Raw genomic sequence first — 20,197 nt, 5'->3', positions numbered from 1 at the left:
TGTGAGAGTGTGTGAGTACGAGAGAGAGAGAGAGAGAGAGAGAGAGAGAGAGCGAGAGAGAGCACGTGCGCAAGCATTGCGTGTCGGCACTAGCGGCAGCTATGCAGAGTTTATGCAACACTTTCACCGACATGTCTGGATTACTCTGGGACGACGAACTGGACCACATGGCACCAGAGTTTATGCAACAAGAAGGTGTTGAAGAGGTTACTCTTCAACGCCTTCTTGTTTATGTTTGGATTACTCTTGGACGAACTGGACCACATGCTGGACCACATGTACTAGAGTTTATGCAACAAGAAGGCGTTGAAGAGGTTAGAATTGGGAACGCCTTGATCATGCTTCTATTATATGCAAATGTAGTGCTTTTTTGTCCCATACATTAGAAGATGCACAAAAGCTTTTGATAGTCTTGGAAAACTTTTTCTTACATAATGGGCTATTTGTAAATTGCTTCATAACAAAGGTTGTGCTTGTGAAAACTCCGAACAAGGAGAAGCCATGGATCTGTGTAAACTAAAGAGCCCCTTGAAGTGGTAGAGAGCTTCAAGTACCCTAGTCTTGGGGCTCTCGCCAATCATAAATGGAATGATTGTGCTAAGTGGCGCTTGGAAGCCGGGAAGAGAACCTACTATGCATTCATGAACATATGCTGTGCAAGAGAGATTCAAGTGAAAAGTCACAATGGACTACATGACAAGGTCCGAAAGGGAGTCACAGTCAATGTCCCTCTTTTACAATTAGGAAAACAAATGTCAAATACCTCTCACACTAGCCTAAGCCCTAAATTAGTGCTTAGTCCATGCCCCTTGCAAGAAAAAGGTTTGTGGCTTAGTTGACACGACAAAACCTCATTCCCACAAAGGTAGCTGCTTCCAATCTTGCTCTTGAATCAAAGTTACATTTGTCTGTAATAGTAATACAAAAACCTCAGAAGGATGAAGACCAAAGACACCGGCCCTGATTTTCTGCGCCACTTTCAGGGCCCAAAGTACATTGATGTTGCACACAGGAACGACTACTCTAAGCAACCAGCTACTGGTATCACTTCATCCCCTCTTACCTCTTGTTGATAAACCCCCTTGAATATAATGGGCTGTACAGAGTGCTCTTCAAAGCTCACCCATTCATAAGTAGCAAGTGGGTCAGCCTAACCTTCTTCAGGTGGCTTAAACAAGCTACTAGAGAACTTAATCAGCATCATCTTTGGTGGATCATCAATCTCGGGTAGTTTACACTTTATTTACACTACTTATGTGGTGGACCTGTACAGGAATCCGAGCATCGAGGGGGCGGCACATGCATGCCCTTACTCTGGCATTCATCCATGCTTGGTTTCTCTCAGCCTTTTTTCCACCCAACACTACTGCAATTTTGTAGGTTCTTGTCCACATTTGAGTCCAATCCAGGGAAATTTACCTGTCATGTCCAATGCTACTTAGACTGCTAGCATTGCAGCCTCTAAAGAAACAGGTCGAGGTGCTAGTGAGACCAGCTTGTGGCTCGCCCCTATCAGTAAGCCACAATTAGCATACATGCTTTCCAAAATGATGTGAACAGAGACATTCATATCATATCCTTGTTCCACAATAACATTGTGTAATCCAAGGCACAATTCTGTTGTCGTATGAGCTTCACAAGCAGTGAGAATCTCAACCCAGCAGTCGGAGCCAATGGAAAAGCCACACAACTGCATTCTCTCCAGCACAGATAGGGCCTGCTTGGTCTGACTTTGTTTGGCATATCCTGCCATAAGTGCAGTCCACCACATCAATTCTCTAATCTCAAGCTCGTCAAAAACCTTCTCTGCTTCCTGCATTGAGCCACACCTTGCATACATGTCCACCAAAGAAGCTATAATAGGTTGGTTAGTTTCCAAACCCTTTGCAAGAACCTCGGAATGTATCCCTTGGCCTTGACCTGTGACCTCTAAACTCCCACAAGCTTTCAAAGTGCACACAAAAGTCACAGCATTTGGGAGAACATCGGCGGATTTCATCTGCTGGAAACAAGTCAACGCCTCCCTGGCAAGGCCATTTTTGTTAAAACCTGCTATGAGCGCAGTCCATGCAACTACGTCCTTGACAGGAAGCTCATCAAAAATCTCCTGTGCATGACCCATTAAACCACATTTTGCATACAGGTCTATCAAGCTACTTCCGACAAATATATTACCTTCAAACTCCTCTGTGACTATACTGGTATGTAGCTTTCGACCTCTGTCTAAAGCTTTCATGCTTCCACATGCTTTTAAACCACAAACAAAGGTTGAAGGGTTTGGAAACACACCAACGAGCTGCATTTGCTCCAAATAAGTGAGGGCTTTTAGGCCAAAACCACCCTCCACCAATCCTGAGATGAGAGCAGTCCAAGTAACTACATCTTGAACTGGTAGATCACCGAAGACCTCAAGAGCCTCTCCAAGAAAACCACACTTGGAGTACATATCTACCAAACTGCTGCTGACGAAAGGATTCATTTCCAATTCCTCTCGAATTATCACTGTGTGTATCTCTCGTCCCTTGTCTACGATTCCTAGGTTGCCACAAGATTTCAAGACCATAATGCATGCAGCAGCATCCAAAGTGCAACCTTCCTGCTGCATCAATTCGAAACAATCCAATACATAGTCATTAACCCCACACTCTCCATAGCCTCCCATCAGAACAATCCACGAAATCTCATTCGGCATAGGCAGCTTGTCAAAGACTGCCTCTGCATCAAGAAATAGACCTGAACTGGCATACAAATCCACCAGAGAGTTGCAAACTACAATATCTTTTTCAAAACCCATTTTGACAAGCCCAACATGCAATTCTTGACCATCAACAACAAGGCCCATCCCTTTACAAGCCTTCAAAGCAGATGCATAAGTATGAGAATGAAAAGGAACCCTTTCCTGTTGCATCTGGTCTAGGCAATTTAATGCTTCTTCATACAGCTCCGCCTCAGCATAGCCTTCAACCAGTGCTGTCCATGACACGGTATCTCTAGCTGGAAGAACGTTAAACACCTCATGTGCATCTTCAGTATATTGGCACTTCATGTACATATCTAACACTGCACTGCCAGTACAAAGAACGGCCTCATTCCCCTGCTTCACAATTTCCAGATGTAACTCTCTACCATTATCGATACTCGGTATGCGTCCACAAGCCCCTAGGCAAATCACATATGTGACAACATCTGGAAACATGTCCTGAGATCTCAAAAGATAGAAGCTCCTTAATGCTTCTTCATCAAGACCCTGTTGGGAATATCCGGATATAAGGGAATTCCAAGTGGTTACATCTTTCACCGACAACTTGTTGAAAACTGACCATGCTTCCGCAAGCAAGCCCCATTTGGCATACGTGTCCACCAATGTGTTGGAGACTAGTAGATCACAATCGTATCCTGTATTTGTGATGTTACTGTGCATTTCTTGAATCCTGCCTGTGGCACCTATGATACTACAAGCTTTCAAACCATACATCAAAGTGACTACATTCTGAGGTACCCCATCTGAATCCATCTTTTCTAAGCAACGCAATGCTTGCTCCCCAAAGCCATGTTCAACATAGCCCGAAATCAAGGCCGTCCAAGAGACAACATCGTGATCTGGGAGCTCATCAAATACTGCCTGTGCTTCTGGTAATAAGCCACACTTGGCATACAAATCAACCAAACTGCTACCAATAAAAATATTTGTTTCCCAGCCGTCATGTATTATATCGGAATGAACTTGCAGGCCTTTTTCTACCGCTCCTAGAAGGATGATAGCCTTTAAGCTGCAAACAAATGTGCCAGCACCAGGGCTCATACCATCACTATGCATTTGATCATAGCACTTCAGTGCTTCGTCACCTGCCCCCTGCTTGACATACCCTGCCATAAGGGCAGTGTTGGACACCACATCCCGCTCTGGTTGCTTGTCAATTAAACCTTGAGCATCCACCATTGAGCCACATTTGCTGTACAAGTCCACCAAGGAGCTCCTTAAATAAACATCTGTGGTAGAGAATCCAAATTTTGTAGCCTGCGCATGAAGTTCTTGACCCTTATTGAGGTATTTCTGCCCGCTACATGCTTGCAGTGCAGCCACAAGAGTGTACTGGCTATGAGATACAGAGTCTCCAATCATTTGCTTGTACCCATGCAGGGCATTTTCGAATTCCAGAGAATCAACAAAATCCTTTATCAGAGCAGTCCAAGAAAACTCGTTCCTTACGTGCAACCTATCAAAGACATTCAAAGCCTGAGACCTGCACCCACATTTCAAGAGAGCTATGACGAGGCGGTTTCCTAGTTCTGGATGTTCCTGTAGCCCGTTCTCGCACATATGCACATGTACCCGCTTTGCACGTGCCAAGTGATTTGCCTCTCTGCATGAATTTAAAACAGATATGTAGTTATCCACAGAAGGAAGCTTCTTTGAGAGACGTGCCGCTCCCTCATCTGTGCTTCTGGCACTATTATCTTGATGTTGCGCAATGCATGTGTACGACCTCCTTGCAAATAGCAATGCCGCAACTGGTGAGCTTCTTACATTTGCCACCAATTTTGCCAATTGAGGATCTGGCTGATTAAAACAAGCCTGAGATCCCCCTTTATCCCTCTCCATTTTTATTTGTGCCTGCGATGATGGTCCACTCTGCATGAAGTGGACCTGACTACATGGAAAGCGGCTCGATCATGTCTAAATGCAAGCAGAATGTCACGAAAATTGCAGCCAAACAGGAAATAGTTTACATAATGGGAGAAGCGTGAGGAAGAAGAAATGCCATCTATACTTGCAGAGTTGTTTGGCTCTGCTCTGTAGCAGCAAAAGGTAAGGGCTGTCACTTTTGAGAAGCAGCAGAGAAACAGCTTCGAGGAAGACCATCATCAAAATGTGTGGAAGGGTGTCAACAACAAGCCCATTTCGAAGATCGCTCACAAAAGACGGAACCAGAATTCTGGCATTTAATCTGACAAGAAGCGCTTGCTGGCAAAGGAGTCGCGATGGCGCAGACTGAGGGCTTGGTGTCTTTGAAACTGCAACGACCAAAATGCGGCCTTGGAAAGACCGTGTGTCACAGTTGATGCAAAGAAGGAGTAGAGAGACGCGTCAGTCTGCTCATCGTTGGAGCCAGAGCTGGCCATTGCTGTTTTTTGAATATTATCCATTGATGACATATAAGTGTGGTCCTTAATGAAGGGCGCCTAACAGTCTTCGTTTTTTTTTTTTTTTTTTTTTGGGAAACATGCGAGGAACCATATTGTAAAGTACAAGGGATTAAGACCAAACGAGGCTTGCCCTTCAGGAGTGAGGCAGCCCATTATATTGATAACGCGAAGGAGTACAACTATCTTGGCATCTATCCGAGGGTTCACACATGGCGGTTCATACCAAGGCTGTCCGGCCACACACCACACCTCCCCCCTTAAGGAAAAAAAGATGAACATCTTTTTACAAGATTGGACTAAGAAGGGACTCGACATGATGTCGATCATCGTCAAGACGCGGAACTCATACATCTCGAGAATTGAGAGATGTACTCCAAACTAGCTTGCCTCACAATGAGTCGGCAGCCTCTTTTATAAGGAGAAGAGAGTTGGTTACATATGCCAAGAACCTACTAGTGTCCTCTCACACTAGGTAGTCGGACACACCTACAAGACCCACACACCATACCTCCCCCCTTAGGGAGAAAAAGATGGACATCTTTTTACAAGTTCGGATTGGGAAGGGACGCGACATGACTGAAGGGACTGCATCAACTCCAACGCCTCATGTGGGGGGAGTGATCTTACGACGACTCGAGCTGGACAAGAAGGTCTGACGACTCAAAAGAAGGAGCATCAACATAATTGACATCTTGCTTGTGCATCAACATCAGGTTGCTATCCTAATGTGATGGACAAGACAAGGAACAACTAGGGGCTGCATCATAAGGACAAGGATGCGATCTTTTTGTGACATACATCTCTCCCGCAATGGGTTTAGCGTGGTAGTGCTTCTTCAACCAAGATACATGCTAGAAAAGAGAATGCTAAATAACGATGGGAAAGTAAATGAACTAACTAAATGTGAAAAACTGAGACAAAAAATTGGTATGATCTGTAGCTTCTAAATTTTTTCGTTGTCAAAAGGCTCCTCTGCAACACCACTGCGACAACTCTTGCTGACAAGAAGAAAGCTCCATGCAATTGCAAATTTATTTTGAGAAAGGGCTAGAGGTAATCAAAGCCTCGCCACGAAGTTGGGCATGCAATTGAGGCTTGGACAACACCCTGAATTGCACCCTTCAGCAGTATCTTCGCTGGCATCCTCAGCTTGCTAGGAAAACTTGATTTAGGAAGATAACTGCTATGATTGCAGCAAACCAGGAGTTGGAGGAGTTCGAACTAAGGTCTCTGACCTGCAAAACTCCATCGGGCTAGCTTGCGAGAGAGCGGAGGCCACAAAAGTGCTTGAACTCAAGAGATTTGCCACCAAGACACTGGTGATCAGCTAGCAAATGTGATTGTCGCCGCCTACTAATTTGATCCAGATTCGAGCTTGTTGGTGACGCTCCTCTTGCAGCCCTCCACTAATCAGTAATTGAAAGACGTCATGAGGGAGGGCAATCGACTATGTAGAGCATGGTGCGTGCAACTTTGAATGTGAGGTGAGGTCAAAGATAGCAACTACGGGCCTGCAAGAAGATGAAGGTCTGCAAACCAAATGGTCTGTGCGAAGCTGGGCTGCTCTTGCAACCTTGGGCAGGGTCTTCTTTTGAGAAAGAGTGAGAAAAAGAACTAGCAAGAATCTTTAGCCTGTGTCGAGCAAGAACCCCATGGCTGCTAGTGGAAGGAGCAAGAACTCAAGTGAATAAGTGAGTGAGAGAGTGCCCGTCTCCTCCACCAATGTAGTGTGCACAAGAATTGAGAGATGTACTCCAAACTAGCTTGCCTCACAATGAGTCAGCAGCCTCTTTTATAAGGAGAAGAGAGTTGGTTCCATATGCCAAGAACCTACTAGTGTCCTCCCACACTAGGTAGTTGGACACACCTACAAGACCCACACACCACAATATTAGATGGATTATCTAAAATTACATATTCAGCTCGGTCCCATGGAGTTGGGAAATATATAATGCCCAAAAAGATAGTTACATTTTCATCGTGTGAGAACTGTAGTCTAGAGCTTGTCCGCGCCAACACTTTCGATATGCACCAACAACTTTATTGAGGTGTTCTTGGTAGATATCACTTTCCCATTCCTGAACTTGGTTGAGGAATCCTTCACCCTAGTCAACCATTTCATCTGCATATCTTTTTTCTTCAGCAACCACATATCTTTCCAAGTGATGCAGTCGATTGGCTTCGCAGGTGGCTTTTAGCTTCAGAGGCCTATAAAGTAATAGGAGAGAGACATTCATTGTCAATTGGTAAAAGGTTTATTGCATCTTTTTATCCAAATGTGCCATAAATATTCACCTTGCACAACCTCCCAAAGAATGGTAGGGAATTCTGATTCCCTACCATAAATATTCATATTGCACAACATCCAAAGAGTGATACAGAATCCAGATTCCCACAAAGTCCCCTAAAAGAATATGTTGTCATGACAACTTTGAACACTTAATGTTGATTAGCTGGTTAAAAATGTGCAAATCGTTTTTATTATCGTTGTGCAGGTGATAAATGTCTTCAGAAGCAAATTTGCAACACTCACAAATCCCATCACCAAGCCCAAGAGCTTTAGCACAAATCATCAAGAATTTCTAGTTCCATTGTCTATTGTCCTTGTACAACCCCCATGTTTTATTCAATTTACTATGAATAGGTACTGAGGTGGGTTGTTGAAGGCAAGGGATTTTATTGAGAGATTGCCAATCCTTAAATCTAGGGCAATCTTGTACATGTAACCTTCAAGAAAAAGTGATAGAGAAAGGTGGTGTCATTAATTGAGAGGTCAAAAATAGACTTTTTCCGTTATCCCACAAATCTTGCCAAGTTAAATGCCCTTCTTAGAAAGCGTAGACCACCAAAGTCAATTTATTTTATTTTATCTCCGTGAAATTTATCATGAATATCTAAATTAAGGGAGGATTTATTTTTGTTCCATGCCTGCTACATTCTCTAACCTTTGCACTTAATGGGAAAAGGAAAAGAAAAAATGGCTAAAATAGGAAGGTTTTTCCATGATGGGGCTTGAGTAAGAGAGTCATGTTTGATATTCTTGTGGACAAGCTAAGCCCAACCACTATGTGGAGCAAAGAAAGATCTCATGATCTAGTTTTCAATGAGTTGATTTGTTGTTGTTGAGATATCAATGGTACCCAAGCCCCCTTTGTCCTTAGGGAGGGTACATAATTCCGGGATAATTCCCAACTAACTTTTGCCATACCTTTTTTGGAAGGGTCTCCCTTCCAGAGGAAGTTTCTGCAGACCTTGTGAACTTGTTGAAGAGTTGTTTTGGGGGTTCACCAGCATGAGACATAAAAAAAACAAGGACAACACAATATAATGATTTATAATTAAAACATTGCATGGAATGTTAGAAAGAAAACATTCCCATCATTTAAGATTGACTTAAAATTTATTAAGAACCCAATTCCACCGCTGCTTCTGGCTAATATCAAAACCCATTGGGATGCCCAATAGGCAAAAAGGCACTCTTTTTGCTATTTCTTGGCCCCCATGTGCTCTGATCTCATTTACATGGATGAATATATACATGTTTGAAATGGGTGATCACCGAACCTAAAGCCGTGCAAAAAAGGTCAAGGCATTTCTATAATTTAGCAGTAAACTGGTCATCATTATGAATCAAGCCAGTAGTGTTGTTAGTAAACACCTGGAGGAACAAATTGATTGTCTTTAGGAAGATTAATCCCCTTGATCTTGCCTTGTTGGATCCTATCTTGTACTTGGCAAGTTATACCTTCAGTAAAAATGGCAAAAAGGAGGGGCGCCAGTGGGCTTCCTTGCCTAATAGATTTCATGAGATTGATTGAACCAGTTAGCACACCATTGACACACAACTTTGAATTTGCAGTTCGTAAAATGGTTATGGTACCCACGATGAGACCTTGGCCTATTCCTATGTCCTTCAAAGATCAGATGATAAAATCCTAGTCTATTTTGTCATAGGCCTAGTCTATTCTATCGTAGGCCTTGTCCAAATCCACCATTACAAAGAGAAAATATTGGTTAGTGCCTTTTACATATTCTATGCCCTCCCATAAGGCAATGATGGCATCCTTGAAAATAAACATGCCCTTGATGAAACCTTTTCAATCCAAATTGATCCATCTTTGGAGGTGGAATTGGAGCCTGAGAGCGATGACTTTGGCCAAAATCTTGTAAGCACATGAGAACAAGGTGATAGGATGCCAATTGTTGATGATTAGTTTTTGTCCCTTTTTGTAAATGAGCTTGACAATACTTGTGTTAGAAAAATCCGGGTAGAGCTTGATGCTTAAGAGACTCTCCCCATAGTATAAGAATATTGGGAAGCATGGTGATGTAGATATGAAAGAACTCACCTAGGAGTCCGTCATAGCCTTCGCTCTTGCATCTTTTTGGGATCTTTTCATAGACTTGACGACTTCTTTGATCTCTGAATTGAAAGGGGAGAATCCAACTATTGTGCTCAGAAGTTGGGGACGGCCTTCTTTTTACATCGTGAGATTTCCTCCTAGGCTCTTATCTTAGTAGTGGAGCTTGATGGTCGTGTTGCAAAAATGTTCATGAACAAAGGCTAAATTTTCCTAAGCCAATGATCATTCCCCATCGTCTAGGAGAAGTAAAGGGATGTTATCTTCAGCTTTCTTCCATCTTAGGTAGCTACCAGTTCTTGAAATCGATTCCTTTATGGTTGAGCTAGTGAACTTTTGCAATTGCTAGATCCTATCGGAGCTATCTGATTTCCTCTTGAGCTTGCTCCACTGTCTTGGATTCTAGATCTTCCAACCTTTTTTGCATTGAAGTTTGATGTTCTTATACATTTGTTTGACCTTTTTGCTACATTTGGAAAAGAAGCTCTACATAAACTTAGTGGCTTGTATCCATGCTTTGGCTAGGGGTTTGTACTTCATGAAGAGTCATCTCCTATGTAGATTGGATCTCTTCTTTTATTAATGGTATTTGTAAGAGTACCCCAAAGGAATCTGATAGCTCATTGAAGGTAGTGATTTTAGCACCTCTAAGCAAGGTGCTGTTAACCCTCACGGCTCACGGACACCCTATCACCTACGGTAGACATTGTATTATTTACTTGGTAGAGTCAGGTACCGGGCTTGTCGGTCCAATAGGAAAAGAGTAAGAGTGATCGCTGATGAGAGACGCACTCTAACTGGAACATTCAAGGGATTAGTTGGCTAAGCATGGGCGCCCAAATGTGAATGGGGCGAGCTCATATAAAAGTCAACTAAACCTAAAATTCACTCATTCTCTCATTTGTGCAATTGAAGAGCGCTCTTGCTCCATCTCCATCTTCTTCTTCTTCTTCTCCTTGTGTGTGTGTATGTGTAAGAGAGAGAGAGAGAGAGAGAGAGAGAGAGAGAGAGAGAGAGAGAGAGAGTGCAATCGAGCATTGTGGCGGCACGACAGTGGCGAGGCGGTTGTGCGCGGCGTAACGGCATCTCCCTCTTCTTCGCGGCGAGGAATCCTCAACGACAGGAAGCGTAGAGCAGTGAGTGACACACCATTGCCATCTTTGAGCTTTCTAGTTTAGGCTTGTTGTGTGCTTGGAGCCATTTGTGGCTCGCACACAGTGTATCGGCAAGTTCCTTGCATTAACACGTGTGACATACGCGCACATTTTTGGTGTCGTTGCCGGGGAATGCCATATACTAAGCTTGAATGGCACTCTGTGCTTCTTTTGTGGTGCAATTTCAATTGTAGGAAAGGTAGGGAAGGAAGGTGTGTGTGTTGAGAAGAAGGATTTTATGTTGCTACTGTGTATTTCTTTGCTAATGAAGTTTTCAAAGGTATCGTGCTTTTTCTCTGTCATAAGGAATTAGTATTAAGGTTGTTAGTTCTGTTTAATGCAAAGTACAGTAAGTAGGAAGTAGATTTGTGAGAGCTAATGAAGTGTGTTAGTGTGCAACAGTAGGTGTATTAGTTGTAAGTAGCTACGTAGAGTGTGTGTGTGTGTGTGCTCTCGCGCATGCCGCGGCGACCTTATCCTTAAAAAAAATAAAAAAAATAAAAAAATTTAAAGGTAGGACCGGGATCGGGAATATCTCCCATACCCAAGCCCAAGCTCATGCTCAGGCTTAGGCATCTATCGCCCTTTAAAATTATGAATTTTAGCTTCACACGTAGCTAAAAATCGAATTTTTGAGGACCAACGGAGCTTCAGGTGACCGAACGTTGTGCTGTAAAGCACACCGTGACCCTCTGAGTGATACGCTTGTTTTGAGCTATCACACACTTTAATCAAAAAACCGATCATTAAAAAACATTAAAAACGTAAAAAACACGAGTGAAAACAGACGCTTAAAAAAGTAAGCGGTTAACCTTCGAGGTTATTCGTCGACGCGTGTAGGGTGCCTACAAGGGTGCCAAAGGCACATGCATCTACGCTCTAGTCGTGTGCTAGAGACGGAGCAACTAGAGAGAATTTCGACTTACGCGAGTTCTCAATATCCACCTACTTTAGGTTCCGAGCCCTCCGCGGGGACCCAAGGGAGTACAAACCAAGACCCGAACATAGCGGCTAGTGACTCTTCCTCTAACTACGACGTCAGGGAGGATTTCCCAATGCCTAATCCCGATAGCTCAAGCCAAGGCATGCATGTCATGGGCCTGCAGTCTGGGCCGAGCGTGCTTAGCCGCTTGAAGGAAACTTTTAGTAGAGCCACTTGCTCCGAACATGGAGCTAATGATATAAATGATGGGGGTGCGGAAGTAAATTCTCCATTCATGAACAACGTAGGCCCTATGCCCTTAGAGAATGTGCCTGTGAATACTTCATTCACTGCACCTCCTGACTCTTCAGAGTTATTTCCCTCCGAGGTCAAATTACCCGATGGTAGAAGCCTTGCCGAAGTGCAAGAGGTTGAGCGATATATCATTGCGGCTAGGGAAAAGGAAGTCGAGAGCTTACGCAAGGTGGAGCAACAAAGAGAGTTAAAAGAGAAATCCCCTATGTTAATATCCTTGCTAAGAGAGAAATCGAGTGCTCCTGACTTAGCAACCGCTAAGGGCCAACCCCTACAAAGCAACATTGCATCTAGCTCAAAGGACACCCCTAGCACCTCAATTCTAGATGGAGCGTTCTTAAATGAGAACTGGGAATACGAACTACAAACGGAAACTCTGACCGACCTATACACAGGTCACACCTATCATGTGGGTTGGTTAGATGTCCTACAATCCACAATGGGTGCTACTAGTGTGGAGGATCAACAACAAAGAGTTTGTGAGGTCATCCATAGGGTCATTGAGTTGGAGAGACTGAACAAGGGGATCCATATGCCTTCAACGGGTCTCATGAGATTCTTGGATACAGGGAAGGCTAAACAAACGACCTTATCGCAAATGGAGACTCCCTCAGTAAGTCCGATGGATCCCCCATATGTTGTTTCGCCAGGGGTCTCAGTGCAATCTGATCCCACAAGTGATAGCTTTACCTTTCCAAGTGTAGCTCATCTTTCCCTTGATGACACCACGACTACCATGCCTACCCCAATGATGGGCATGCCAAGAAACACGCCATGGACTTCATTTGTTAGTAAAGCACCACTACATGGTAGCTCAATGCCTGCAACAGTACCTACAAGTGTGTACCAATCGTATACATCCATGGGTCCTCGTACTCATGTAGTCCCTACTCCTCCCATTGTTTCAACAACCTATGCTCCACAACCACAACACCCAAGTTCTTATTTCCATGGGACCATACCGGCTAGCGTTAGCATGTCACATCCGATGTCTGTTATGCCTAGGGCCACACATATGAACTTTGGGCCGCCACATGGCACAACACCATACACAACGTGGAACCCAAGGGCTTCCTATGCGCCAAGCCCAATGCCAATACCTACTCCACATATAGTCTCTGGAGCGCCTTCACCCACGGTGCGTGCTCACTTAGGTGACTTGGCAACATTTTCTCAAGCTATTGGTCGATCTATTGCTGAGAATATGCATAACACGCATGATAGAGAGCCTAGAGGTCAGGCAGTACAAATAGCCAAGCTCACACAAAAATTTAGTGGAGATGGGGATGTGAGAAAGCATATCGAAGTGTTTGAACAAATATGCGATTCTCTAGGAGAACACAATGACCTGCATAAGAGTAATGCTTTAAGCCTAACCTTAAGTGGAAAGGCAGGGGATTGGTATAGAACCCTAAGGGTGGAAGAAAAAACGATTTACCCTACTCTTAGGAGACTGTTCTTGAAAGAATACATACGAGAGGAGTACTTTGGGGTGTAGCCTCTCAGCTCCAGAAAGCCCAACGAGAGGAAGGAGAGTCGGTGAGAGACTTTATTAGTCGACTGAAGCATTTGAATTCTCGTTGTAATCCAAATGAGCGCTTCAATAATAATCAATTGCTTGGTAGATTCATTAGGGGATTACGACATGAGGATATCTACAATGGCGTAATCATTAGAGGTATCACCACTTGGGAAGCAGTCACCACCAATCCAACTGGAGGATAATTTAATGATTCAAGGAGAAAGAGTGTCTATTGAGCCTAAATCTATTAGCTCGCAAGCATCAGGGCATCAGCCAATGACCCTAAAGCCTATTGCTAAGGAGCCAAAGATATCTGAGATGACTTTAGCAGATCTCACCAAGGCTATTCAAGAGAGTCTTAGAGACAATCGTGCTCCGCAAAACAATCATATGTATCCAAGAAGGGAGCAACAATGGTGCTCAGTATACTATGGACCACATAGTACCAGTGAATGCCCTACTTTTAGAGTAAAATTCAATGGGAACTGCAATGCCTGTGGGAGGTATGGTCATCAAGCTAAGGAATGCATAGTATTTAAGCACGCGATGGCCAATAGACCAACCTTAGCATGGACAGACACACCTCGGTGCCTGCATTGATGCCGGCCCCACCTCTTGAACAAACAGCACAACACATGGTCCCTAGGGCCCAAAATGTTGTTCAAACAACACCCTTACCACCTCTAGTAATAGGACCGCAACCACCACATCCGAGAATCACTTCCGTGAATCAAGTGGGTTGTGAGTCATCTATTTATTGTTTGGAAGGCTGTGAGGAAGATATAGATCCTAATATTGCCTATGGGATGGATATGCTTGAAGAAAGTCCTCAATACTACATGGAAGACTATTGGGGACAAGTCAAACCTGTCTATCAAGTAGCTGCTCTTGCTGCGAGAGGCCAAAATATCAATTACACTGCTAAGAGACCACCTCTTCAATGCTATGAGTGTGGAGGTCCACATCGTGTAGCCGAGTGTCCTATTAGGCTACAAAAGAACTCCACACTAATGCACACCAATCAAGCGAGCACGTCTATAATGCCAATACTCATGTGTAATCGACGTGGCATAGATCATTTGATTGCCAATGTCCATATAATCCAAATGGACCGAAGATCACGCCATTAAACTTGATTGAGGTTACTGAGGAGCCATCACAAAGTACACCTGTGGTACCAGTAAACGTACTCACACGATCGATGCTCCAAAAACAAAATAATATTCTTGAGGAAAGGGACACGGCATCAATTGCCCAATCTCAAAAAAAGAAGAAAACACGAAGGAAGAGATCGCAAAAAGAAGCGAAGTCAGACCCTAGTTCAAAGACAAAAATAGGGACTGGTGACGACCCCGTATATATGAACGACACTGAAGAGGATTCTGATTCAGGTGAAACCATGGAGACCAAAACAACCACTAAGATAGAAACGAACAAGGAAGATCTTCATGAGCCACAATGGCTAGGATCCAAGAAGAAGATAGGAACTTATCCAAACCCTACAGAGGAGATTGAGCGAGAAGCAATTAAGGAGTTTGGTAGAAGATACCCAAAGGGATCTAGAACCAGCACCTAGGCAGACCCAGATTACAGACACAATGTTCCCTACGCAACAACAACCTCACCAAGTCCATAGACCCTTAGCCATACTTAGTGTCATCCAAGAAGAAAGTGACTTAAAGTCATGGGAAAGTGGGCGTACTCACTTCTTGATGGAAAGAATGTTTACAGAGGGACTACTTGATCCTATCGAAGAAATGGAGATCCCATATTCCCCACGTCAAGGGACTGAGGTCCAAAAGGTGCCGTTATACATTGCCAAATTGATGGATTTCATGTCTTCAAAAGTTAGAACCACCATTATGTCCAAACTATATAAAGACCTTGAGCTAGTCTCACCTCTTCGAGCCTTCCTCAATGGAGAACTAAAGATTGGGCTACCACAATTTGCACAGATAGATGGAGCTGGGGAGATGCCAATAGAGGAGGAACACTTAGATCCACAACCCAACCTAGATGAGAACCTTGTTATAGAAATACCTGTTAACAAGTTGGGACAATACTTTGAGGGTGATGAATCCAATGCAACCATATCAATCACTACTAAGGGATTAACTGTGAAGGGAATCCTTGATGGTGGCGTTGGGGTTAGCATTGTGACTAAAAATTGTTGAGAAACTATGGGAAGACCTCACCTTGCGACCACAACCATAGTAGTGAAGATGGCCAATGGGTCTATCGTTAAACCTATTGGGATGCTAGAAGATCTCAAGATCAAGGTCTTTGGACATAAAATAAGGATTACCTTCATTGTTATGGATTCCTCCCAACACACTATGGCATCGGAGATGATCTTAGGACGTCCTTTCATGAGGGAAGCAAAAATGGTGCATGATTGGTCTAAAAACCATGTCTACTTGTAGTTCCAAGATTCTGTCATTCGAGTGGATCTTGTGACGGGTCGAGCACATCCTCTAGGAAACAGGTTTATAATTGATCATAGATCTGACACCACAGTTCACTCGGCCCCATTGCATTATTGTTACACGTGTAAAGCGGACACTGATGTTGGGGAAGATTCCCCTTATATGAATGTACTACCTGGGATGACTGAATCAGACAATGTGGATTGGGTCCACCTGGAAGCAACCATAGACACTTGGGGAAATAGGGGGACGACCTGGGTAACACCTGAGGGGGATGAAATACCACCACTTTTACCCTTAAAGATGCTAGAAGCAATGCATATAGCTTTTGATGATCTACAAGATGAAAGTTTGACTGGCATTGGAACCAGTAGCGCCTCACAAGACTATATCCCACACGATTTGGGGTCAGAATCATCAGTTGAAATTGACTCTGAGGACGAAGAATCTGAGTTAAATCTTAGTGCAAATGTGGGGACAAACCATTCAAGGCCCAGTGGTAACCTAGATGACAATCTATCCAAGGGAGCAGAAGACACAAGTAGTGATTCATCTAGTGACTCTTCACTAGAGATCGGCCGTAATCGAGAATTAAAAAAGAAGAGTAAGAGATATAAGAGGCGACGATATCGAGCAATGCGTGCTAGAATAAATGAAAAGAAATCTATCGCAGAATGGCTTAATTATATAAGGGCATGTGATGCTCATCCGAAGTTGGTAGATAACTGGGGTGAATACCTTCAAAGCGTTATGTGGTGTAGTCCACAACCCATTGACATCATACAACTAGAGGCTACAGAGAAGCCAAAGTTGAGCCATACTATAAGGAGACGACAAAATCGAGAGTTAGCTCAACAACAAAAGGAATCGGAAGTGAAATCACAGTCCACAGAACAACAGGACTCCACAGACTTACACCCTGCACCTGAACGTTTCAAATCATATACCACAGAGGAACGTAAGATTGTGTATACAAAGGCTCAAAGAAAACCCATCGATGGGAGCAATGGAGTCTATGACGGTCCAACAATAGTTAAGGAAATAGAGTTAGCAGACCAAGGGAAAGAGTCTAAACCTGTTTTCATTGCCCAAGATCTGACCGAGACTGAGGAGTGTGTACTTAAAGAACATCTCAAGGAATTCAGGGATATATTTTCCTGGACATATCATGATATGAAAGGTGTTCCACCTTCTGTGGTGCAACACACAATCCCCATGAATAGCATGGGTAAACCAGTTCAGCAATGACCCTACCCAATGAATCCTAAATATGCAAAAATCGTTCAAGAAGAGATTGAAAAGCTTGTGGAATGCGGATTTATATACCCTATTGAGCACTCAAAATGGGTGTCTTCAATAATGATTGTGCCAAAAAAGAATGGGAAACTCAAAGTGTCCGTGGATCTCAAGAAGGTCAATGCCGCCACTAGGAGGGACCATTACCCCTTGCCATATTCAGAACATGTGCTTGAAAGAGTTGTAGGGAAGGAATCTTATAGCTTTTTAGATGGGTACTCTAGCTACAATCAAATCACAATTGTGCTGGAGGACCAAGCTAAAACAACCTTTATAACCGAATTTGGAGTGTTCGCATTTCGTGTTATGGCTTTTGGCCTAACCAATGCCCCGGCTACCTTTCAAAGATTTATAAACACTGCTTTTAGAGAATATTTGAGGGAGTTTTGTGAAGCTTTCTTAGATGACCTTTGTGTTTATGCCTCTTGGAAAGAACATCTATCATGCTTACGAAAAGTGTTTGAGAAGTGTATATTGTATTGCATCTCCTTAAACCCTTTCAAATGCCAATTTTGGGTTAAACATGGAATCATTTTAGGACATATAGTGCCCAAAAATGGGATTTCCACATATGAGAGCAAAATTAAAGCCATTGTTGAATTGCCACCACCTACAAATTATAAAGGAGTTCAAAGGTTCATGGGCCATGTTGGTTATTACCGACGGTTTATTTTAAACTTTGCCGAGATAGCTCGTCCTTTGTACAAGCTTCTTACTGAGTTCCAATGGACTGCGGAGCGTGACCATGCTTATGGGTCATTGAAAAAGACCTTGACTAGCGCTCCTATTCTACAAGTGCCCGATTGGAATGTAATTTTCCATGTGCATATTGATGCATCGAACTTTGCTATTGGGTGTGTTCTAGCTCAACCAGGAGAACATAAACTGGACTACCCCATTAGCTTTGCAAGTCGTCAATTGAATGATGCAAAGAGAAACTACACCACTACAGAGCGAGAAGGTTTAGGTATGATTTATGCAGTGAAGAAATTTCGCTACTACCTTCTGGTCAACAAGTTTGTGTTCTATGTTGATCATCAAGCCTTGTTGTATCTAGTAAATAAACCTTGTTCCACGGGAAGAATTACACGATGGTTGTTAATTCTCCTTGAGTTTGATTTTACCGTTGTGGTGAGACCTGGTAAAAGACATGTCATGGCTGACCATTTGTCTCGCATACCCAATTGTGAAGCCCCTACTGGAGTCGATGATGAGTTGCCCGATACTTCTCTATTCCTAGTCGAAACCATACCTGAATAGAGTGAGAAGATTGTGAACTTTCTAGTTAATGGTTTTCCACCCAAAGAGCTTCGTAAAGACATAGCTCGAAAACTGTTAAAAGAATGTGAACCTTACTCTCTCATTGCAGGAACTCTCTATAGGCTAGGGAAGGATAATATTCTTAGACGTTGTGCCTGTGAGGATGAGTATTTATACATACTACAAGAAGCCCACATGGGTATAGCCGGAGGACATTTCTCAGGGGAACTAACAGCTAGAAAGGTGTTGCAATCAGGCTATTGGTGGCCAACCTTATTTAAGGATGCATCACTTTTTGCAAAAGGATGTGATGAATGCCAACGTTACAAGATCACACAACAAAAGGATAGGATGCCCTTACATCCTGTTAAAGTGACTCAACCATTTGAAAAATGGAGTTTGGACTTTGTAGGCCCAATTAGTTCGGCAGCTCGTAGCACTCAATCTCGATATATTATCGTTGCCACTGACTATGTGACAAAGTGGGCGGAAGCCAGGGCGACACGTAAGGCCGATGCGAGGTCAACTGCCAAGTTTCTCTTTGAGAACATTATTACAAGATTTGGTTGTCCCTTTGAGATTGTGAGTGACAATGGTACTCATTTTATAAATGGAGAAATAAAAGAACTCACTACCAACTTTATGATAGCTCACCATAAGTCCACACCTTATTATCCACAAGAAAATGGCCAAGCTGAGAGCACCAACAAGACCTTAATCTCTATCTTGACCAAAACGGTGGAAGCTCATCGCGCAAATTAGGATTTAAAGCTTACATCAGCTCTATGGGCTTATCGTACTGCGTACAAAGTTTCCATTAATTGCACACCGTTTAAGATGGTGTATGGCCAAGAAGCGATTATGCCATGGGAGTTTGTCGTTCCTAGTCTTCGAGTAGCTTCTCAAGAAGGTTGGGATGGTAACCCCTTAGTTGAGCGATTATATATCCTTGAAATTCTAGATGAAGAGAGGCAATTAGCTGTGCAAAATGCACTTGTGGAGAAAGATAGGAGGAAGAAATGGTTTGATTGTCATCTAAAGAACAAAGATATCAATGTTGGTGATAAAGTCCTTATGTATGGAGTGCGTAACGAAAAGAAAAAGTTGAAATATGCGAGAAAAGGACCATATAGAGTATGTGAAATCACCCCATAAGGAACCATTCGTGTGGAGACCTTGAAGAGCTCAACATTAATATTTCTCACTAGATGATGGAAGGTAGGTGTATCTGGTTGTGGAGAAGGCTTCTCTTGCTCGATGTAAACCAAAGGAATGAACTGTTCTTTATTCAACTAATCCAATAGCATGTACCTATTGGGAGAAGGTTTTTGTTGTTGTTGAGGCTTACATGGATGATTCTCCTTCTATGAGTCCTTAGGTAGTTGCAAGGAGGAGACAACACCCTTAGACGGAGTTGTTGCCTGCATGAAGGTTGGTCTTGCCAGAGAAGGGGTATTTTTATGTGATACTTGTTGAGATACCTCTTGAGGTTTGCGAGTAGGAGAGTCCTTAATTTTGTGAGATTTGGTGTTGGAGTGGAAGCACATGTGGGGTTGGTGCTTGAATAATACAAGTTGTAGAAAATAGGTGATGTTATCAAGATTGGTTTTCACGCGCTCAAGTAGGGGTTTGCCTAGGTCCATTTCAACCAAGATTTGGGGATGCCACAATGGATTAAAGTTTCTAGGAGCGGCTACCTAGGATATTCCCTTCCAATGAAGCTATCTTTATAAGGAAGTTATAGTATTGCTAAGGAAGGTGTGGAGGCTCCATCCACATCAAGTAGAGAGTAG

At 43.2% G+C, this 20,197-nt stretch overlaps 1 protein-coding gene across 1 annotated transcript; it reads right to left on the bottom strand.

Annotated features, from left to right (window-relative positions):
* Window positions 1–699: 699 nt before the first annotated feature.
* Window positions 700–5,160, bottom strand: LOC147464228 (pentatricopeptide repeat-containing protein At2g39620-like). Its single transcript, XM_086513730.1, has one exon. The coding sequence runs from the start codon at window positions 4,637–4,639 to the stop codon at window positions 1,439–1,441; it is 3,201 nt and encodes a 1,066-aa protein (XP_086369856.1). The 5' UTR covers window positions 4,640–5,160; the 3' UTR covers window positions 700–1,438.
* Between the last annotated feature and the right edge of the window lie 15,037 nt (window positions 5,161–20,197).

The sequence above is a fragment of the Adiantum capillus-veneris genome, chromosome 1 (genome assembly GCF_014529385.1).
Source record: "Adiantum capillus-veneris isolate H3 chromosome 1, ASM1452938v2, whole genome shotgun sequence".
Taxonomy (NCBI): domain Eukaryota; kingdom Viridiplantae; phylum Streptophyta; class Polypodiopsida; order Polypodiales; family Pteridaceae; genus Adiantum; species Adiantum capillus-veneris.
This window is presented reverse-complemented; position numbering and strand designations above follow the sequence as displayed.

Coding starts and splice junctions, on each gene's coding strand:
- LOC147464228 (XM_086513730.1), bottom strand. CDS start 4,639: ATGCAGAGTGGACCATCATCGCAGGCACAAATAAAAATGGAGAGGGAT.